General features: G+C 39.9%; 1 protein-coding gene across 2 annotated transcripts in view; it reads right to left on the bottom strand.

Annotated features, from left to right (window-relative positions):
- Window positions 1-703: 703 nt before the first annotated feature.
- Window positions 704-22545, bottom strand: part of LOC104487490 (SPNS lysolipid transporter 3, sphingosine-1-phosphate (putative)) — a 28181-nt gene continuing 6339 nt past the window's right edge. The window contains exons 6-12 of one of the 2 annotated variants that reach the window (XM_086762990.1): window positions 21545-21735; window positions 19288-19440; window positions 16009-16198; window positions 10804-10869; window positions 5614-5712; window positions 2636-2804; window positions 704-2129 (exon numbers count right to left, since the gene is read on the bottom strand). In XM_086762990.1, the coding sequence (XP_086619116.1) occupies window positions 2637-2804; window positions 5614-5712; window positions 10804-10869; window positions 16009-16198; window positions 19288-19440; window positions 21545-21735 (867 nt within the window). In that variant the 3' untranslated portion in view covers window positions 704-2129; window position 2636. Of the gene's footprint in view, window positions 2130-2491; window positions 2805-5613; window positions 5713-10803; window positions 10870-16008; window positions 16199-19287; window positions 19441-21544; window positions 21736-22545 lie in introns of those variants that run through there. The other variant, XM_010130473.2, reaches the window with a different exon arrangement.

The raw sequence follows: 22545 nt of genomic DNA, 5'->3' as shown, positions 1-22545 counted from the left end.
GAAACTGTTGTGTTAACCCCTCCACACAGAATTTGGTGCCACCTGCTAAGAAGCAAATTCAAGATGTGCAGAAAATGTTAAGAAATACTACTCCCTTTACACATACCAGTGAGGAAGTTCTATCCTTATTTAAGATACTGGGCCAAACAGCTGATGGAAAGTTTCCGTGCTTTGGAGGCAGAGCCTCCCAGGGCTGTTTCACACAGGTACTGCCCCTTTGCAGGACCTCTAAGGCAGCAGTTCTCAGCAAGACAGAGGACAGTGCAGCTCCAGGGAGGCCCAGGCATAGCTCAGAGCATCCAATCTGTTGGTTTGGATTTTAGTCTTACTAAAATGCAGAAAAAAAAAAAATTGCAAAAATGAAAGTCCTCTCCCCTTAACATTACAAAGAAAAGAGAGAAGCATTTGAAAAGATGAAACTGAACTACTCAGCATGATCTTGGTAACTTCTAGGCACTGACTCTCACAAAGGACATAAGAGTAGGAGTAGGAATGAGTTTGTCACAGACTTCCCGTACCATCTACAGAACAGCATTTGGCATCTCTGGCTCATATGGCAAATGCCGGCCCCCACAGTATTCCAGATACAGTTTCTGAATATTTTTTTTTTTTCTAAGAAGAATTTAATGCTGATTTAACAAAAGTGATAAATAGATAATCTCTTTAAAGGGCAAGTAATTAACACACCAGAGAAATAATATCAACCTGCTTAAATCCTACCATAGCTGAATAACAGGAAAAATGATTCTCGAGATCTTGGCCTGTCTGCCTGAGTTTTCAAGAATCAGCTGTGGTGTTGGGGACATCTGGTTTGCAGCTGTCTGTCAACGATTTTAGCAATCACAAGCTTTGTCTCTAGAGTTTGGCAACAGAGGGAGAATCTTGTGATTCCAGTAGTAAAAATCCTTTGTTGGACACGGGTTGTCTGTAAGCACGTGAATTCCCAGTCAGTGGTATAACAAACTCAGTGGCTTTGGCTAGTTTTCACTAGAAAAATTTGCTCAGTCTTTGAGAGTAACAGCTTTTATTTTAAATACAATTATTACACTCTTACTGAGTATCGCAAAAACGTTTCTCTAGTATTTCCCATAATGGTATAAGGTCCGGCCAAATTTCAGTACCTGGATTTAATTCACATTTCAGAACATATTTTTTAAAAATGAGAAAGAGGGAGAAACAGAAACCTGCAGTTGCTGAATTATGCGACTTATAATTACATTAGTCAGTCACAGTCATTACAGGAATATTATGCTTAATGATCCTTATGATTTACTGGGAGAATCAGGCAAGATTCAGAATACTTCACAATTCACCTGCCTAATGGCTTTGGCTTTAAGGTGCTACTGGGAATGACACCACCTCAAACAATGAAAGTCAGCTACACTAATCATGTCCTATTTGGCACCTGGCACAATATTATGACAACAGATACCACATCCAAAGTCTTACAAACTTTAGAGATAAGAGCTCAAACGGATTGTTATATTTAAGTGGTTTTACAGCTATTACTGTTCACTCATGATAGGTGATACTTACCCAAGGCCTGAGGATACACTGAGGAGCCTCAAAGGGTTGTAAAGAGGCCATTAAACATAGTGCACATAAAACGGTCTCAACGCTCCACTACTGAATCTGACACTAACTTCGATAGTTTCTGCTTCTCTTGGTCATTTCAGATGACTGAAAGCACTTTTTGCACTATCTGTGTTTTCCAAATTCTACAGGCAAATCTTATCCTGCTGAGAATTTGTACGCCTCCCTTCTTAATCTCCATGAGACATTCTGCCTTAAACGCTACTGCCTTGTTTAGGTTAGCAGTCGTGCCTGTGACGACTCTATACGCTACCTTCTGGAGCTCCTCAGCATCCCAGAATGCTCATGCCTCAGAAGGGGGAGGGCTGCCATATGCCAATGCAGTAGCAATTTTTGACTCACAGTCAAAAGCATCCAAAAAAGTCAGTATGCAGGATTTTTTGCCATATGGAGGAATTGTTATTTGGCCTTTTCTGTAGCTGTATCTCATTAAGCAAAAAGGAAAGAAAAAGGGGAGGACATTCTTTTCTTTGCAAATCTTGCCCCAGAGTTCATCTTCATTTGAAAGACAGCATTCATTCTGGGTACCTAGAAAACTAAGAGCAGAAGTAGGTTGTAAGAATCTAGGTGATTAAGGACAGTGCTCTTTCCAGTTCAACAGGTTTACTTTAAGTCTTTTACACTTTGAATATGACTTCTTTCAGGGAAGAAGGAGAAGTATTACAAGAGAGCTAGGACTCGTCTCACTGTTCTCAGGAAGATGAGAGTAGAAAAAGAACTGCACCCTCCATGAAGTTGGTAATGGTGCATTACCTACAGTAAAGCTGTTTTATTACCTCCACAGACTGCAGCATTTTGAAGGCGTCACTAATAACACTTCCCTGATTCTTGTGTGTTCAACAGCCTGTTTAGCTCAATATGGGAGGTTTGTTTAATCTGAGACTTTGCCAGGATTTTGCCTTTATTTTTTTCATAGAAGCTAACGTGGTATTAACATAATGCAGAATTTGTGTTTTAATTTTACAGAGCTATTATCATGGCTAGTGTACAAACAGGAAAGCAATCAGATACACGTTTAAAAGTTATAAAGATATATAGAAACCTCAAAGCTGCTCTGCTTCCTTACGATCTTCCTCAATGTAGAACGATGTCAGGAGGAAAAAACCTGCTCCAAAGACACCGACAAAAGCACACAGGATGAAGCTGTACTGCATGCTCCAGAAACTCCACTGGAATGAGTGAGCATTCTTGGCCTGGATAGCGTTGGAGATCTAGGGAGTGAACAAAGCTGTCGTTAATCTGTGATAACATCATCATCATCCTGTCTTGGTTTATGCAGACTGCTTATAGTGTGGTCCTTGAAAACAATAAAAATAGGCAAACAAGGACAAAAAGCCTGCTACCAAAAGTTTGTCAAACCCAGTACCCAATACACGTATACTTCACTGCTGTCCAGCTTATTTGGTCAAGGAATCTCATGTTCTTTTATGCCTTCAGTGCCTCTATAGTCATAAGCGTAGAAAATACTGCAACCCATGTTTATAATGTTTGGTAAACATGAACCCATTTTAACATTTTCTAGCCCATCTCCAGGTAGCTAGCGAAGGTCTAGTTAGAGGTCATTTAGCAATGACCCGTATCATTTCTTGACGTTATTCAATAACTTTATACACCCCTAATCAGCATGAAATGGACAGAAACAGGGGGTTAGCATCAATACAGGCACAAGCAGCAACACCCATTAGAAAAAGGGAGAGCTGGAAGAGCTTTGAGAGACAAGAGTGGAGCCTGCTTTTAAGCCAAAAGGTATTTGAGGAGCCATGGAGTGACATTACGAGGAAATGGGAAGAAGACACCAGGCAGCTGCTTTTTGCACTGGCTGAAGGATGAGGTTGTAAAAGCTATAAATGATACACATGAATTTTATTTCTGCAGACAGAGAGAAGCTGATTTCAATAAACTCAGTAAGATTCAATACTTAACCCAGGAACTTAAAATCTTGTCTTAGCATAAACAAAAAGATGAATGTTGAATGCAGTCATTTTTATTCCGACATTTGTTCTTGATAGCTAGAATATACTATGTGAGTTGAAATACACAAACATGAGACTCTTCAACCTTTGCTGGGTTTAGTGTGATTATTTATGACAGTTTAGGCAGATAAGAGCAAGATCAACTCTAAATGGGCACCTAGGGACTACAGCAAGCATAATGGCCAAAATACAAACCTAATGCATTTAATTTAAAAAGAAATCTCTGGAGCACAGAGGGAAGAACAGCAGACTCTGAAAAAGACTACTCCCTGACTCTCTAGCCAGTTTTTAAGCTAAAGGTTTAGCTGAAGCAGGTTAGTAAACAATAGCAAGACATGAATGCAGAAGATTCGGTGGTTAATCAGCAGCAGACACAGGCAGTGTTGGGATTTTGTTCACAGAAGCATTCCAGAAGACAATGTTGTGCTCATTGCATAAGACTCAACTTGGACATAGAGCAGTTTTATTCCTGGATTTATTGTCTCTGCTCTTTGCAAAGTTGCAAGGTTACCTGAGGTTAATCTCATCTGGATAAGCTTTTTTTTTTTGTCTTCACACTTTTCAATTAGCTGCTGTTTAAGGCAACTGCATGCAAGGTACTGCATAAGAAGTATTCTGCACACAGTCACTAGCAGGATGCAGCAGCAGATTCAGCAGGAAGCCTCAATTCTGCCTGTGCCTCAAAGATGGGAAAGAACAGTGGGTAAGAGATACAAACATTTTCATCTTTCAGTCAGGAAGCATAAATCAATAGAATATTCAAAGAAAGAAGAATGCACAGGACATAATTTGGTTTTTAAGATACCTCCTCCCATTTTTGCATATCGTTTCAGCCAGTTTTCCTGACACAGAGATGCTGGTTACTACGTTCCCCCACGCATACAGCCAAATCAGTGCAAGGGTAATAATTTCATAATACACACCAATGAGCAAAGTGATCTCTTCATTTGCCAAAAAAAAAAAAAAAAAAAAAAAGTAAAAAAAAAAAAGTAAAAAAAAAAAAAAAAGTTGAGACTGTTTTCGGCCCAAGTGAGGACGAGCGGGATGTCCTGTCTGGCTGGACCAGCAGCAGCTGTGCCTGCAGACACACCTCACTCAGGCATTTCTGTCTGGCCCTGTCTAACCATAACACTGTTAACATGTGACAAAGAAGGAACAGATATTCCTGAGGTGAACTTCTTAAAATAAACTTCCATATAAACAAAACTTCAAAGCAACAACAACAGCAGCAGCAGCAACTCACTCTCTCTCCCATGTCCAGTAAAGAAGAATAATCAAACTGGGTGATTGGTGAGCTACTGTGTGCAGAAGCTGTGTCTTAAATAAAAAAAATAATGAAAGAAGGAAAAATGAAAGAAGGAAACAACATTGACAGATATCATCCACTGGAACAGAACCAAATTAACTGCAAGGAGAAAACAGTATTAGGCTGCTTTGTCCAGAAGCACCTAAGATCAAGTAAATGTACGAAAGGCAAAGAAATCAGGTCTCAAGCAACACAGGAATCCAAGGTTAAGGTAATTTGAGACCATAGCTTTCAATGCCACACAGTGTCAAAAGGCCACCACTGCAGTCACACTTGTTCTGATTTTCAAGAGACCATTGACTAATTGCAAGATTTCAAATTTCAAGATTTGAACTAAGAGTCTTAGCTTTTACAGTATTTGATTAATTTCCATAAACTCCTCACAAACTCAGCAGAAAGTGCATAAATCCAAGTACAATACCCATGACATTGTCTTTGCAAAAATGCAGGCTTTCAAAAATGTATGAGTTTGCAAATTTAAAATCAAAATAAATTTCTACACACTGCATGGTACTTAAACCTATAGGTATAGGATTATATTCTACATACTTGTAGTGTCACAGGACCAGAAGTTGCATGCAAGTAAAAATATTTAGAAATATATATTCCACTATCAAGGCCACCAACTTGAGTAATTGCTAGTTTTGGACCAGGAAGTGCTTACAATTCTCCAAGTGTCTGCTTTACAGTTTCTAAAAGTTTTACCCTAAAGACAGGTCCATAAGCAGAGAATTAACTTACAATCCCAATGAGATAGGGGCTGCCTGCATCTCCCAGCAAATGGCTCACCAAAATCTGCAGGGCAATAGCTGTAGACTGCCGTCTTGGTGTCACAACATACTGAAACAAAACACAACCCACAGGAGAATGAATATCAACAGAGTGAATCTCATGAATGGACAACTACTTATATAACATTCTAGAGAGATGAAGATACTAATTTTTATACATTTAATATTCAAACTGTTTAAAAGTTTAGAGACAGAGAAGTTATTCTGAGCAAAAGAGTACAGTGGATATTTTGTTGAGGAAAAACACATTCAAGAAAGCAACACACAAGGGGGAATGAAAATAAAGCAGGAAAAACATCACTTCCCTGCCTCCATTCATAGACCCACAGCAGCTTGGGGAGATTCACTTGGCCACGCAACTAACAGAAACCTCCAGCCAGTAACCCTTGCAGTCAAACTGATTTACTAATTAGTAGATTCAGCACTGACAGCCTCTGAGAAAAATTTCTTATGACACTACGTCAGCAGGCATGGTCTAGACTGCTGGAAGGAAACTGGGGTACCTGGAACCTGAAGTAGCTGCCACGGCTATAAAGGATGTCAGCTGAGACCTTGCAGATCACATGAAGGCAGAGGAAGGGGACCCAACCCACCAGACCAGAAGGTGGCTGATGGTGCTTTGCTGAAAGCTTTGATGGGAAAAGTTTGCTGCTTGTAACTGGATAGCACTGAGATATAGCTAGTCTAGTAACAATACCTCAAAATGATTATGCTTTTGAGTGCACGCAGTTCACATAACAAGTTGATGATGTCGTGCACATCCAGAACAGGGCAAAGCATCACATAGATTAGAACTATTTTTTTTAAATGTAATATAGTCATTTTAGGGTAATAAGGGCTTTATGTCTGTGCTACTGAAGATTAGCTGCGTCTGAAGAATACAGTAGCATTCGATATAATTTGTGTCTCTCAGTAATGCATTTACACAAAAAAGCATTCATAGTCAGAATGAGACAGAAGCTATTTTAAACCTTCATACCTTTGTTTTCCAACCATTTGCTTCTATCAGAGACAAAATACTTAATATTCTCCCACTCTTCTATACCATAACTTGATTTTTTGAAAACTGATCTGAACATCACTTAGGGTGTCTCAAACACTAATTAATAGCATGACTGGTGTTTTACTAAGAGACAAAAGGTATATAAGCTATTGTGGCTCTATAGCTGCCTTCAAAGAAACACTAATATATATGACAAGTTGGGTTTAGAAGAAAAATAGATCCTGCTTTCACATTTAACTTAGAGTATTATTATCATACTTTGTGTTTAAAGAGGCCTCAGAATATTAGATAAAAAATATTTACCTACCACTAAGATGTAGCTATATCACAATAGCAACATCAATGCTACACCTTTAGGGTGAGTGAACTCCATTAACAGACATTAAAACAGGCAGGTAAGGAAGCAATGTTGTCCAAGACAGTAAGGTTAATTACTCTTGTGAGCATGCGAGCAAAAAGTACTTCAGTGCAACATGCAGGCAGGATCTGTAATGTCATACTGCCATCACACTGCATCCAGTTGCCTGCCAGTGTAAGGACAGAGTCATGTGAGATTGGCGGATCTGGAAGCTGAAATCCATGTTATCCAGGGGACGAAGACACAGTCCAACAACTCCTCCTCACTGCGGTCACGGCACACTTTGGCCTGAAGGTGTACAGTCTACCCAAGTTTGTTTTCTCTCAGAACCTGCCTGGAGTGCCAGGTGGGCAACCTGCACTTTGGGAGTAGGCTCTTGTACAGAAAGAGAGAGAAAGAAACTACAGTAGTAAACTCTGAGCTTGGGAAGTAGACCTTGCTATGACAGACTATACTAGACTGGAGACTGTCTTCTTGGCTCTCTAAGGATATCACGTCATCTGTCCTAGACACAGATTTATTTTCTTTTGTTGATAATGACAAGCTGTGTTTGAGAAATACAAATCAAATATTGTTATGCCCTTAATACATTGTGGACATTACAGGCATGAGAAAAGATAAATGCACTTTCATTCCCTCAGTACCCTACACCACTTTCTTATCACATTTATTTAATATCTCATATCTGTAACTACAAGAGACACATGGAACAAAGCTGTAACAAGAAAAATGGAAGAGAAGGATAGGATGTTTCCTGTAGTTACCAGGCTCATATAAACTCTGCCTGTACTATTATTCAGGTTCTTCTGCACTATGGAAACCATATGCAAGAGCTCAATGCACTGTAGGATTCCCTAGGAAAAGAAGAAACCAAACACTTCCACACACAAGGACTTTGAAACAGCCACAGCATCCTGTCTGTCCACAGTGACTGCCCAGTTACCCACACCAGGGCAATGGTGCAGATGACATCCTACACACTGTCATCTCCTAGGAGATCTCAGTCCAGATGCCTTGACAGATAAGCAGGGTGCCCCAAACAGATATAGTTTGCAAACCTTGTCGTGCTGTCTTGGGAGGTTTTAGAGATCCTCCTGCAGACTATGTGACAGAGCTGTCAGCTGAAAAAGCAGATGGAACAGACAGGCTGTTAAACACTCCTGTACCTCCCAGGGCACTTACGAACAAAGACAGGGACATGTTGGTAGCCTTCCCAAACCCCATATTAATTTCCAGTTCCAGCATCTCCTACGCTTTTAGCTGTGAAAAGCCTAAAAGATAGAGTCCCATTGCCTCACAGATGGCAAACATATTTCATAAGGGACACTCCATGTACAGCCTCCCAGTAAGCCAGCGTATCATAAGCAAGGTAGCTACAGTATTTCTCCACTTGCACATTATGACTGTGGTTGTACAGAAGATACCTTCATGTTTACAGCTGAATAAGAGGCACAAAAGTCGCTACATGCAATGCATCGTGATGTATTAGCCACAAAGGAAGAAAGTCCTTATCATTCAGTCAGCATCTTCCTTTGTCTTCAGCTCCACAGGTCGCAGGATAAATGAATTCCTAACTACATTGTCTGGCTACTAGTGCCACGTGGGAAAAAAAGAAAAGTAATTTTCATGGCAAAATAAGAACATGCATTAGCAAATCCAGCCACATTATGAGAAATCCTACCAGTTCACATGGGAAACAATGCAAAAAAAAAAAAAAAAAAAAAAAGAAATTACTGTTGTTATCTATGGCACCCTTCAGTCAATGTAATAGCAGTAATACACTGAACCCATGGGTCTTTAGCAGGCTGAAACACAACTCCCAAATAAGATTGCCACTGAATGAGCAGAGATCCACAAATTCAGCTGAATTCCATAGTTTTTCTGATAAAACATTTAGTAACGTTTAGAATTAACCAGATCCAACCCAAAGCACATTCACAGTAATAGACTGAATGTCTTCTCCCAGGTGGAACGCACCATTACAGCAATCTGCTCCGCCAAACTTTTCACCTTCCCACTTGTTGCCAATTGATGCAATATTGCTTGTACCTAAACCCCAAAGTTTCTAAAATAAATACAAATGAGGGGTGTTAGTCACTCAGAAGACAAGAACTTCCTCTTCTGGATTTACATGGAGCCAGGATATGGCAATGACACTCCCAGTAGACTTCCTGCAGGCTGCAACATGATGCAGCATTCCCTAAGCAAGCTGAGACCCGAGTGACTGAACTGAAAGAAAGTACAGCACCTTGCAGACTTTACAGTTTGGGTTCAGAAAGGCACTGAAGGAAAGAGCTGACAGTAATCACCTGTCTTATTTTCCTGATCCTGTATCAACACTAAGTCATGTCACCTTCATCTTTAACAATAACAGAGAAGAGAATTAAAATGCACATGTAGGAGTTCAAAGAAAAGTAAATTGAGAACTTCTTAAAAAATCCTTCAATAGTGCCTCAACTGATGTAAAAAGAACACTGCTTCTAATAGTACTTGGTTCTGGTGCCAAATCCAGTGATTTCAAAACAAACGTAGACGCTAATGAAAAATTTCATTTTGGACCAGTCATAGTTTTTCTGCACCTGTTCACTGCTTCAAGCCTACAGCTCCTGTCTTATAGGATAATTTTTCCTGACCATTCTTTGAGAATCAAAAAAGAAACAAAAGCCTCTTGCTGCTGGCTGAGGTTTTAAGCAGGCAACCAATTCACTAATGCTGACTGTAATTTTTTTTTTTAATTAAAATTCTAAAGTACAGAAAATTGACATGTAGAGAGCAGTATAAAAGAGTAACTCGAGAACATAACACAAGTCAATATCAGCAGTGCTTTGTTGAAAAATCATAAAATCAAAGTTGTTTCATTCCTTCATCTCAATCAGAATGTAAAGAAAAATTCTTCAAGCGATGAAGCGTGAGGAAAACCAGGCTCATATGAACAAGACAAAGTCAAGTCAGTGGAAGGAGAGTTACATAGTGCTTTATAGCTAACGACAAAAAGAACTAGCTGCTCATTGATACCTAGGCTAACTATGCCACAAGAGATGTGCTTTTCACATCACACATCACTCCTTTCTAAAGACAGTTACTGATGACAGAATTCAAATGAAATAATGCACTGCTATTCTTTGGGCTGGTGGTGTGAGTTCTAGAATCCCCAAGAGTCTCATAAGCATCACTGCTTGCCTAACACTTTGGCAGCATAGCACCACTTACAAATTTGACTTGCAAGTGCTGGAATTTATCTCTGCTGTATTCTGAAATAAGGGAACTTGCTAATAGTTCGCAGAAAGATGAACTGTAATGGATTCATTAACTATAGTTTACAGAATATTGACTTTCCCTCATTTGGATCATTTTTTCCAAACCTTTGGAGCACAAATAGAAAATCTCTGATTATAGACAGAAAGCGACCCTCTGGTGCAGACCATTTTCTGGCAGACATCCAACAACACAGAGCTGTACAGAAAATCCAAACCAGTGTGGGTACCAGCAGCACTAGATAGTTCCACTGGCAGGAGTTTCATCCAAAACATCTCCCTTCTGGACTTACAATGAGCTTGGATTACCGCACCACCACACCTATATTGTTATTGGCATCTTCGCATGTGATTACATCCCTACCGTTAGCAGGACACCGATAAGGGTATTCCTAGTAAGAGTTCATTCATCTCTTCCTAGAAGGCGGAGGTCCTTCTGGCCAGCAAGATGCAGGCTTATGAACAATGTTATGTTGAGAAAAGCCGAAAACCTTGAAATAAAGAAAGAGGTTCACAAGCACTTACCAACAGTATGTCTGTCACAACAGCCCAGTTTACAGATAAAAACAGTTCTCCAAATGCAATAAAAATCTGCAAAAAAGAAAAAGGAAACCAAAGAAGGTATGTGGGTTGCATTGTGTCACAAATCCTCAGCAGAAGAGCCAAAATAGGAAACATATACTATGCTCCCAAACAAACTGTAATGAACTACTGAATTAAAAAAAGAGGAAAGCAAGAGCCTGTGAAGAGAAACATTCAGAACAGGTTTCTAAAGTGCTCAAAGATCTCTCTTTGCTCAAGTTTCCAAATGAAACCAATAGAACACCTCTGTGCCAGAAAACTACTCTTGATGGCTCCTTCAGAGAGATAACATTCAAAATGAAATGGACTCCAAGAGACAGGCAGCCTCAAAGCTTTGGTGCCCTGTGGGAATTCCCTAATTCCTGGCAGATGGAGACCCAGCCATCAGGAAAAGGGGTAGGGTCTCCAACAGTTCTTACAGCTGTGGTCTTAGAAAAGATTAACCCTTTCAGCCAGCCCTGGACATGGATTTGAGCAGGCTGTACGGACTAATCAATACCTGAGGAAAGCATACACTGTCAAACTGGAGCAGTTCTGTAAGGCAGAATCTATTTAGTGACACAGGCGACAAAGTCAGATGGCACCTACAAAATAAAATCCATTATAACAACAGGTGCCAGCATCTTGTCTGGGTCAGGATGTTGTATCTGGTTGATGAAAATGCAGTACTAAGAAAGGCTCAGTGGCAAACTATCAGATGTTTTCAGAGGAGTAGCTTACATTCTCCTAAAAAAAACCCAGACTTACTATACATCTTCCTATGATACCCCTACCTCCTCTGTGATTCTTGCCTGTACTGTTCATGTGTTTTATTCTCTAAACCAGTCTGGAGAAAAAGTTCCTTGAAGTACAGAGATATTTAGTATATACCTTTATCCAGACATCTTTTCCTTCAAAATGCTTTATATAGTTTTTTTTTTTTTCCTAATTTGCAGTTGAATCTATTCCTCCACACATAATTACTTTTCTTTAAGTTTGATACCAAATATCACTCATTTCACATACTCTTTGACTACATCTTAGCTTTTGGATTTATGCATCCCACTATCAAAGTCTTTCTACCGATACAACCTCGGCACACCTTGCATGAGACAGAATGCAATCATTCTTCTCCAATTCCATGACTGTTGCAATGACAGTCTATAGACTACAGAAATGATGCTGCATGCCAGCCTTAGCTAGAACGCAAGGGACACACCTTTTATTAGAGACTTTTGGGCCAAACACAAAGTGAAACATGTCCATTAACATGGGTAGCAATATTGCACAGTCCAGCTTTTTGCTAAGTCACCTGGCAATAAGGACTAACAATGTCAAATCTTGCAGCCACCAGAAAATACTAGCTCTTCATTGTCTTAGTTCAAGGTAATACTCTGTGAACTCTCTTGGAAGATCCAAATTCATCAAGAATCTTCCTTTCTTTTTTCCCCCTGATTCCATAAAAATAAACTTTAAATGTGCTATTGCTGAACTTAGAATTGCAGCCAGTGAAGTGGTCAAAGCAGCACTCGCAGGGGAATTACAGACAAATGCAGAAGTGCAGTTGAATCCTGCTATACAACGACAATGGCATGAACTTATGTGCATTCTGTCAGCTGTGCCATAGCTAGCAAGAGAGAGTGCAGGTTAAAGTGAAACAGGAAGGAGACAAAGAACAAAGAGCTTGATTTAAATCCTGGTTGATACTTCAGATATAACTAGATGCAAATACAACTGTTAAAGCAGAAGGTTCTGAAAACTTTCAAACTGTTCCTAGATACCATCAATGGAAGAGATGACTATCTGTCATTATACATCAAATGAGAGATTGGTCTCTCTCCCTTACAGGAATCTTGTGATGTTTAGCACCTTTAAAGTGTTTCCAGTTTTCCCTTCTCTTCACGCTTTTTCCAAGTTATTTAGTCTCTACAAGCCCCTAAGAACAAGAGCATGTCATGCCTAGTGCGAGAAAAAACCGTGAAATTCATCTTTAGGAAATAAGTTATGCTCTCAAGCCAGAGTTTGAAGGAATAGGAATTAATGAAAAAAAACTCCATGATAAGAAAATATGATATTCAGTGGCTAAGGCCTCATACTCCAGAGAGTAATTACTTCACACAGAATTGTGTTAACATTAGAGACACAGCTTCGTTAGCTTTTCTTTTCTTTCCTAAGGTCTTGTGTGGATTGCAGTTATAGGGTCAACAGAAAAATTTAACCCAGTTAGTTTTGGAAGGTAATAAATCATTCTACAGATTGTATCGAGGTATTCTATCTAAAACCAATATAAATTTTATACTTTCTCATGCAGAATAAATGCAATATGGTTGAATAGCTGGCATACTAACTCATCCAACAGCAAAACAACTGCAAAACATGCAGAGACATCCTGGAAGTACTCTACTCAGTTAGGGAGATGGGCTGAGGGCGGCAGGAAAACAATAGAGCAATGCTCTATTTAAAGTGTATCCTGTTCCTACCATCTCTCAATATTCCTAGCTCAAGTTCTTTTTATAAAGTAATACAGAAAAGGTTTCAATTAAATTTGTGCAATCATGTTTGTGGCATGCTAAGTACCTAGAAAAGAGTGAAACGTATTGTATTGCTGTCCCCTTCTCGAGGATCCCTAACTTTTTGAACAGACAACACTTAAAGTTGGTCTCAGAGGATAAGACCAACGTCCCAAATTTTAAGGGGATTTTGCTTTGTAGATAACTTTTTACATTCATACCTAAAGCTAAGATGAAGATAATCAGATTGTAATCAATGTCAGTTCCAAACACACATTCTGCTTTTAAACAGTCACATGCCTCAACAACAAAATAGGGTCCAGTATGGCTGGAACATATGTGATCAACAATTTCTGTCTTTTCAAAAAGAACTACACCAGGCAGGTGTTTCAGAAACAAGAGCTGCAGAATGCCTCCTTCAAAGGCAAGTTGCAGGGCAAGACTGCATCCTGATACAGCATTACCATCAAGGATGCGTCTGTTTAAATTTAGGTTACCCACAACACCAAATATTGTCCAAGGTTCCAAGTTACAGGGTTCAGTCATGACTTTTTAAAGTACCTGCCACACTGCAGAGAGCACATGTCTTTCATCTTGTTTTGGAGACAGGAATAGATTTAGACAGTGTCTCCTTTGAGATAAGAAAGCCAGGTAATTTTTCTGTCTTTTCAGAGATAGTCTTCGAAATCAAGAACTGGGTGTCTAGAAAGGGGAGAGAAATCTCACAGCATTTCAGTCCACCTACCCCAACAGAAGCCCTGGAAGTCCTGCCATATTTCCACATTAACTTGAGAATTCTTATTCTTTGAAACATTTCTTCCAGCTTTGGCCACAGCTGATTAAATCTGACTCATTCCTTTTCATTATCCACTCAAGACAGTGGAAAGCACTATACAGAAACTACTGTAATTGCACACCGATGCACGTATCCTTTTTTTGCTTCAGTAGCTTCCGCACTGTGAAGTGATGGAGACAGGTCAGTTTCCTGCTAGCGTCCTACACAAATGGAAGACTTGTTTCAGTGGGACCTTCAAATAGATGCACCAGCTGGCACACCACTCCAATTCTCAAACCAGTATGACTAGTGTCAGATCTCGTTTGGAAAGCAGAGGCATGGCTGGTGCCCAAGAAAGCAATAGTTAAGCAGCTGTAGCAGTAAAAGTACTAGGAGAATCGGGCACTTAGATTACATACAATTTATTACCACTGCACACTGTTAACACCACATGTTGGAACACTTGAATCAAGCACATCAGACAAAAGACAAAATGGCAAAGTCTCCAATTAAAAGACCAACTGTCTGCCCATAGGAAGAAACTCAAGGAACATAGTTATCCATATCTCAGTCCAGGATTTCTTTCCTGATAATGCACTGCTTCAAAGCAGAATGCTGTTTGAGAGGAGAGAAACATTTTAAATGAATTTATTTTTACCTGTCCTAATAAAAGTTATATTTTGATAATTCAAAACCTATATATTGATTCATTCATCTAACAAACTGGCAAATGAAACTGTTGTTCTCCACCTCTGATGACAAAGAAAGAACTGGAGAACATATGCAGAGCAGGACTATCAGGGAACCTGAGAAGCAGAAAAAAAAAAAAAAAGGCTAATTCTTTCGGCACTCAGATCACCACTCTTGAATCTAAAAATAATCTTCAATTTGACATTTTGCTTTGTGTACACACACTCAGACAAGCAAATCCATTTGTTTTTTCCCTTGGTGTAAAGGTGTTTTTCCACAGGAATACACATTCCTGAGGAGTTAAAAGGAAAACCTCTTTGAATAAGTGTTATTCTTAGAAGCAAAAAACCTGCAGAAGTAGCCTTTTGCAGAGAACTGTTGATTATTGTAATTAACTTCACTTGGATGCTCTTATTTATGTTAATCATGGTAATTGTGGCTATGGAGTCACAGAAAAAAAGCTTGGAGTCTTTCACTAGCTGTTACCAGATTATAGTTAAAATAAGGTTTACATTCAGTTCCCTCTCACGGAGACTTTTTGGAACTATTCCTCATTCCTAGTAAGATTCTGTTTCTCCCTTTACTGAGAACAGAATTTAAGTGATTTATACTTCAGTTCGCATTGCCAAAAGCTTGACTTTGAAGATCAGCTAGCGATTCAGGGCTTTGAAGGTGATGGTTAAATTATTCTTAGCAAGAATTGTGCATATTGTACAGTCAGAAGTACACTAGTCTTTAAGTATTCAGAGAGCAAAAATAAATAAGAATACTAAATTAGTCACATAGCATTAAAAATTAACATAAGATTGAGATTTCCTTTTAACTACATTTTTGCATAAGGGACATTAGCTTCATGCAGCTAACTACATAGGCTTACTGTTCTCCTCTTCAGTGTGGGCAGACCCTGTAGGTCCTGAGGCCCTATTTATAACAGTCTGATTGCCTGCCCTTTTTACTGGGCCAAGTAACGCACAGCATGGCTCCTGCAGGACAGACTGCGGCTGCAGGCAGTGTCACTGCAATATGCACAGTGTTTAGCTTGCAGGCCATCTTGTCACAAGTCACTGAAACCTCTTAGGTCTAGAGGATGGCAGAGAATTCTGCAAAAGCCACCCTTCGCCTCCTTCTCCCCATTCCCTTTCTCCCCAGGATCCCAGAAGACATTTTGCTAATGAGAGACAGATTGGCACTTACGAAAGCGGAAAGGATGTTCTTCTGGGCCACCATCAGAGCTATGTAGAGGCACAGAGCAGATATGAACATGCTTGTGGCACAGATCAGAGGATCAGCTTTATTGTTTATCTTCCTTAATCTTCTGGCAGCTTCTGCCCCAGCAATGACACCCAAGATTCCTGTTCCAATGGTGACGCCTCCAAATATTAGGCTGGTGACACAGAAAAGGATTCAGTTGAGCACAGGAAGACCATACTGTGGGAGAAAAAATGGTGTTAGCTTATAGCTTTAGTTTCAGAGGAATCTTTAACAGGGAACTTGAATTTCACTCCACTTGATCTAACCCTTCCACTCCTAAATGGACCTAATCCCAAGCCTCAACTGGAGCTATGCCTCTGTAACTGAGGCTCCATTCTGCAGAGCAGATATTTTCCCATTTACAGAGCAGGTATTACGCACCCAAGCTCAAGGAGGACTCTCCTCAGTATGACCTGGCTTGGACATCCAGTGATTTAGAGGAGACATAGTAATCTTGGTTACCCTGTGAACCAATCTACTCAGTCATCCCTAAAACACAGATGGAATAACTCTGTATCACAATCTGCTGTCTTGGAAGAGATCCCATCACGTGGAATTATATACATCTAAATTATAACCCTCTAGGTTAGCACAGCTGTGATGAGTCACTTCTCTGACTATGGGAAACATCTACCACTTCCCAAAAGAGTTCAAGGAATACCAAACAGCTAACTAGTGGAAGGGTCCATGCAGTATTTTCTAAATGCAGAATTTCAAATGCCACTCAGCTTTGTGTGTCTGCAAATGCAAATATGTTCTCCAGGAATGACAAGTTTATATTTTAAAAGCATGTGTTTGAATGGCTTAGAAGATTCAGCTTCCAAAGGGCCTTCTTCCATATATGCTTTTCTCTGTCCCAAATGACATCCTAATGACAAAGCAAATCCCCTGCAACAGGACCAGTGGTGCCACTGATTGTTTAATGCATCATAATTCTCCTGAGGCAAACGAGGACAGGAGCATTGCATTCTGAGCACAAGTGCTTCTAAATATTTCAGAGTGCTACATGGTAAGTTCTTACTTTAAATTTCATTTTCCTAAAGCTTTCCCAACTGCAAAGCAACATAACCAGCTAGGATGTGATCTATTCCTTTAAGCTACAGTGCATCTACTTTTAAATTTCCTTCTGGCTGGCTATGAAGAACTTAATAATCCTACATGGAAAAAAATAAAAAAAGGATTGCTATACAAGGTAACAAACTTTAATCATATCTGTACTCTGCCTTCAAGTTCTTCAGGATTCTGATCCATCACTCACTATAGCTTGATAGTGACAATATAGATTGTCGCTAGGCAGAACAACTCTTAGAGATTTGCCCAGGAGAGGCAAGTTCCAAGGTGACATTAGTCGATCAAAGCATTCACAGAATTGTGTTTAGAAGATTCATGTGTTGTAAACTGCAGTTGAAATAAACCTACACCTGGAAAAAAAGGGAACAGCCAAAACTAAATCCAAGCACAGTTCAGTTGACAAGAAGTAGGAAAGTACAGAAGCCTAGTCCTGGGAAAGGCTGCTATGGGATCTTTTAGGGTTTGAGAATGCTCACTTATCTGTCTGACCTGCTCAAAAGTGTCTGCACAAAGACCTCAATAAAAACTTCATACTGCATATTTATCTACCTTGAAAGGATTGAGACCTGAGTCAGCTCTGGTGCCATTTGAATTTGTGTTTCCAGGGAGTCTAAGTGACACAGCCCTGATCCTTAAACAAAACCTGCAACTGCTGAACAGCGAGAGGGGGAAATGTCCTTAAAGTACCCTGGGCAGGTCTGGGAATGTGCAGCTCGGTTTTCCCAGCACCGTCAGCTACAGGCCTGACATAGTTGTTTATATTACATTTCTTTACATCCCCCTGGAATAACAGTCTAAAACCAGCCTTATGCTGGTTCTGGCACTAGCTTATGCCAAGGTTATTTTAAAGTATCCTGTAGCAGCACATGGAGAAGCAGTACATGAGGTTAAACTATCAGATGCTCAATTTTACTTCCCTGAAGACCATGTCTGCTCTAGCAACATTACCGTGGAATGATAATTCAGAAGCTGGATTAGAAAACAAAACATAGGCTAACACCTTCAGCTCAATAAAGGGAGTATTTAAACTGTACCTGTTAACAGATACAGCTGAACAGTTTAAACGGGAAGGACAATAGCATTTCCCATTGAAGTACTTGTGGATGACTATTCAATCCATCTGGTTACACTACAACTCAGAAAACACTTTTGAGTTGATTTGGTTATTCCATTGCAGAAAAGCAAAACACAATTACCAGAGGACACACTCAAGATATGATCACTGCTTTTCCCTTTAATTGTCTTTACCTGGAAAGCAGCTAGTTCTTGTAAATCCATCATGAAGGCAAGTTCTGAAACCAGATTTGGGATACCTCCAGAAGAAAGGTAGGGACAGAGGCGACCGATAGGGGGTCAGTACATAGAGAATTGTCCCAGTGCTCACGGTTACTGAGGGTAGCCAGGAAAACTCAAGAGGAACATCAAATACATTTTTCTACTGTGGATAACAAATTATACAGAAAAAAATTTCCCTTTCTAGCCAGGGAAAAGTCATCTCCAAAAAGTCATATTATGACTGCTTCAAAGTCCTCTCCTGTTGTAAATTCCCTTGCCCATCCAACAGTTGATACTTACTCATAAACCTTCACTGGTTGGGATAGCCTCTATAACTGCAGCTCTGCTGGCAGTTACTCACAACACCAAATTGTCCTGTTTTGATGTAATTATATGATACTAAATCAAATTCACCAAGCTCGATTTATGCTGGGAATCACAATGACCTGGCCAACACAGCAGGAGTTTTAAAATCAGACTAACAAGCAGGTAATACGAAAGTTACCAAAACACAGGATCTAGGGATACTTAAATGGATATTTAAGTAGCTTGGGGTGCACAGTCAATTGTCAACTGAAGTGTCCTTGCTAAGGGTGCTTCTTTCCCCCCGCCACTGCGCTCTCAAAGTGTTCCTGTTACTGCTTCTTTCCACTTTACTTAAACTGGCAGCATCTTTCCAGTTAACCGAGTTATTATAAACAAACAAACAAATAGGAGTGTCTCAGCATACCTGGAAGCAATTTAGTCTAACATTCACACCTAATTGCCTTCACAAGAAGTGTTCACAGTCACATCCTACATTCCGTTTTTGGAAACAAACTGTGATGTAGCACTGTGCAGTGTTTCCAAGTGTGTTTCCAGTCGTGCACGCCTCACCTGTTAGATGAATTGCAGGATTCTTGCAGGCATGGTGATACAATGCCCTGGACAACCTGAGCCCTGTAAAGAAACAGTGGTACCCATGTTCCCAGGGCTCCAGTAACGAAGGCCATAGCAGTCAGACCCAGTGAGGACCAAACAAAACTCCAACTGAAAGTCAAAAGAAAAATTAGAGATATTAGGAAGAATGGGGTGTGAGGAAAAAGGGAAATTCTACCTGCAATTACCCAAGATTTCAAACAGTAACAAGACAATTCATTCAGACATCTTCTAATCAAAATGTGCTCCCTTGAAGGTATGAACTTTGACGAGGCTTTATCTATGAACTGCAACTGTAAACCCACTAATTAGAGTGAAGAGTATGACCTACTGATTTCATGTTAAATCCCAGTCCTGGTTTCTTACAGATTTCCTTGCCATTTTTTGCTAAAACATTTGCTATGAAATTTTTGATAGAAGAACTACAACAATAGAGATTGGGCAAGAATTTAATGGTTTAGTAGCTAAATTAAAGTGTTCTATGTGCACATCTAAATGCCTCAGGATGGTTTTAAGTTTTTTTGTGTAACCAGTATAAGTAAAAGTAACATCTGAGTCTTCCAAACTGTTAAGACACAGCAGCTGAAGGACTCCTTAACTCTACCTGAGTAAGTAAAAATAGACTCTCAGTCTGCACAGGGAGTTTTCAGACAAAAGGAGAAGCATGTTTTAAAAATGTTCAAATCTTGTCTCCTTCTTGCCCCACTCTAAGAGAAAATGAACTTTTTACTGCTTTTTTTCTAGTTAATAGTTTAGGATAAAGTACTCTCTGAGGTCAATAGGGAGGTATGAAATCTTAAGACTAAATAAAAGGGCTGCAAATGACCAAGTGACCACAAGATTAGAGGATTTGTTACAATATGAACCTAGTTCTTTGCCTTCTAAAGATAAAGGGCTCTTGGACTTCTTTAAAAGTGGAACCACATGTTTTTTGGCAATAATAGAATCATAGAATAGTTTGGATTGGAAGGAACCTTTAAAGCCCATCCAGTCCAACTCCCCTGCAAGGAGCAGGGACATCTCCAACCAGATCAGGTTGCTCAGAGCCCCGTCCAACCTGGCCTTGAACGTTTCCAGGGATGGGGTATATGTCCTTATGCTTTGGAAATCAACTAGTAAAGGAAAATAAAATTAAAATCTATTTTTTAAACATTTCTGGAGGTTGTAAGGAACACCTTTGTAGAAAAGCAACTTTGATGATAGTCTAGTTCTTGAAATATCAGGAAGGTTCATTTTTGATTCAGCAAAGTTCATTTTTTATTCCCTACAACTTGTGATCCAATAAACTGGATCTCTAATGTACTTGCTGTTCTGGATGCAAACAGGATGCAAATCTAATAGTCAATTAGAAAAGGCTGGATCTTCTAGATGAAAAATACTTCAAAGACAGACAATGTCCCAGGAAAGCAAGCCTTTAACTAAAAGAAGTCGACAGGGATCCCGGGGAAGCAGCCTTCGGGCAGAGGCAGCGTAGAGCCAGATCTGGGGCAGCTGCACAGCGGCACCTCGTGTTCTCAGACCAAATCACCTGGTGTTCTCAAACCGGATCCAATCCACTCTCCTCCTGTCTGCTCCACACAAGGGCTTTAACGGACTTCAGGGTAACAGGAGTGAGAAACCTGCTTGCAATCAGTATTTTACTTTGGCCTGCAGGTCAGGTGGTGTTGACTTTAATTTTTATGTGGTAAAAAGGAAGAAGTCACCTGCCAGCCAACGGATCAGGAGTTTGAAACATACGTACAGTTACTTTATAAACGATACTGGTGTCCTACAAACTCTGACCTGTTCACAAAGGCTCACAAAGACCATCTGAAGACTGCCCGAGACATAGTGATCCAACCTTCCTCAGGCACTAAGAATTACAGATAAAGTTTCACCTGCAAAGTATGCACTTTTACCAGTCTAGCTTACCCCACGTGTTAAAGCAAGAGGGAATGGGAATCTTAGTAGAATTAGACTTAATAGCAGCACACTGCCTTCCTAACTTTGCCTCCTTCCCCCTCCTCAAAATGGGAAGCTAGCAGAAGCAAAGAAGTTTTTAATCTCTTGTGTAGCATTCCTGTAAAAGCATGGAAGAAATATTTTTATTAATGTTTCAATCATCTTGTATTCAGCACGTGACACAAAGGAGCTAAGCAGGATTTGATGGCTGTATTTCTAGTAACGGAATGGCTGTTCTTCAATGGAGGGAACCTTTGTGGCTAACATCACTTACTTCTTGGCAAGTGATATGACATCTTGACACCAAGTAGTCTTGGCAGTTCTGTGTACACCTGGTTTCTCAGCTGCTACTCGTATGGTGCCGGAGATGCTCAGTGCTCTATGTGCTGCTGCCCTTCTCTGGGTCCTGTGAGGGACCAGTAGAATCAGAAGAACCAGTGCTAGACCTCCCATGCAAGGAGTTATCTGTAGACACAAGGTTGGTTAGATCAAGGATACCTTTTTTCTTATAATGAAAACTCCACAGCAGTTCAAACTCAGTGTTAGAATTACGTATCAGGGAACTGCAGACACGTTCAGAAATAGATGTGACTTGCTGTTTGTAGGTCATATTTGTAAAGAAGGACTTTGGTGATTTATTGTGACTTGGGATGGAAGAAACTAGATCTTCCCTCCTCATCATACAGATACATGATCAGTTGTTCTGATTTTGGAGAAAAATATGTGAAGAAAGAAAACTGTACTATAGTATTCTGACCACAAATGCAAGAATGACTGATGCAGTAACCAGTGTTATCTGAATAACATCAGACTGTTATTCCAGTAACCATTCTTCCCCACTCATCTTGTACTTGCTAGTTAATTTTATAGATAAGTTAGAAGGATCTGACAAAGTACTTCCAAAGCACTAGGTGTTCAGCATGGAAAGACATCATGATGACATGAGCAGAACAGAAGATGTTTTTTCCTTGAAACCCTCAAATAATAGAAGTTGTTCTCAAGAACATTTTAAAAAGACAACCTCTATTTTCCTGAAAAATTATACTGGTGCTACCAGTATAGTGATCATTTTAATTTCAGTTTCCTGTCTTTGAGGAGGTCTTGGTGCACATTCTAAGTATGTCCTCAGGTAAGTGGAACATCAGCACCTGCCCTGGCTGCTATATGATTTCACCTGTGCCTGCTTTCATTCTGCAAGAGCTAGGCATAAGTCTTCCACCTGTCCTGCAGAAAGAGTTCTCTTAAATACCAAGTTCATGACCAATCAGACAGTAG

Source organism: Chlamydotis macqueenii, chromosome 19 (genome assembly GCF_036417535.1).
Source record: "Chlamydotis macqueenii isolate bChlMac1 chromosome 19, bChlMac1.mat, whole genome shotgun sequence".
In the NCBI taxonomy this organism is placed as follows: domain Eukaryota; kingdom Metazoa; phylum Chordata; class Aves; order Otidiformes; family Otididae; genus Chlamydotis; species Chlamydotis macqueenii.
Note: the sequence above shows the minus strand (reverse complement) of the source record. Positions and strands in the feature narration are given on the sequence as shown.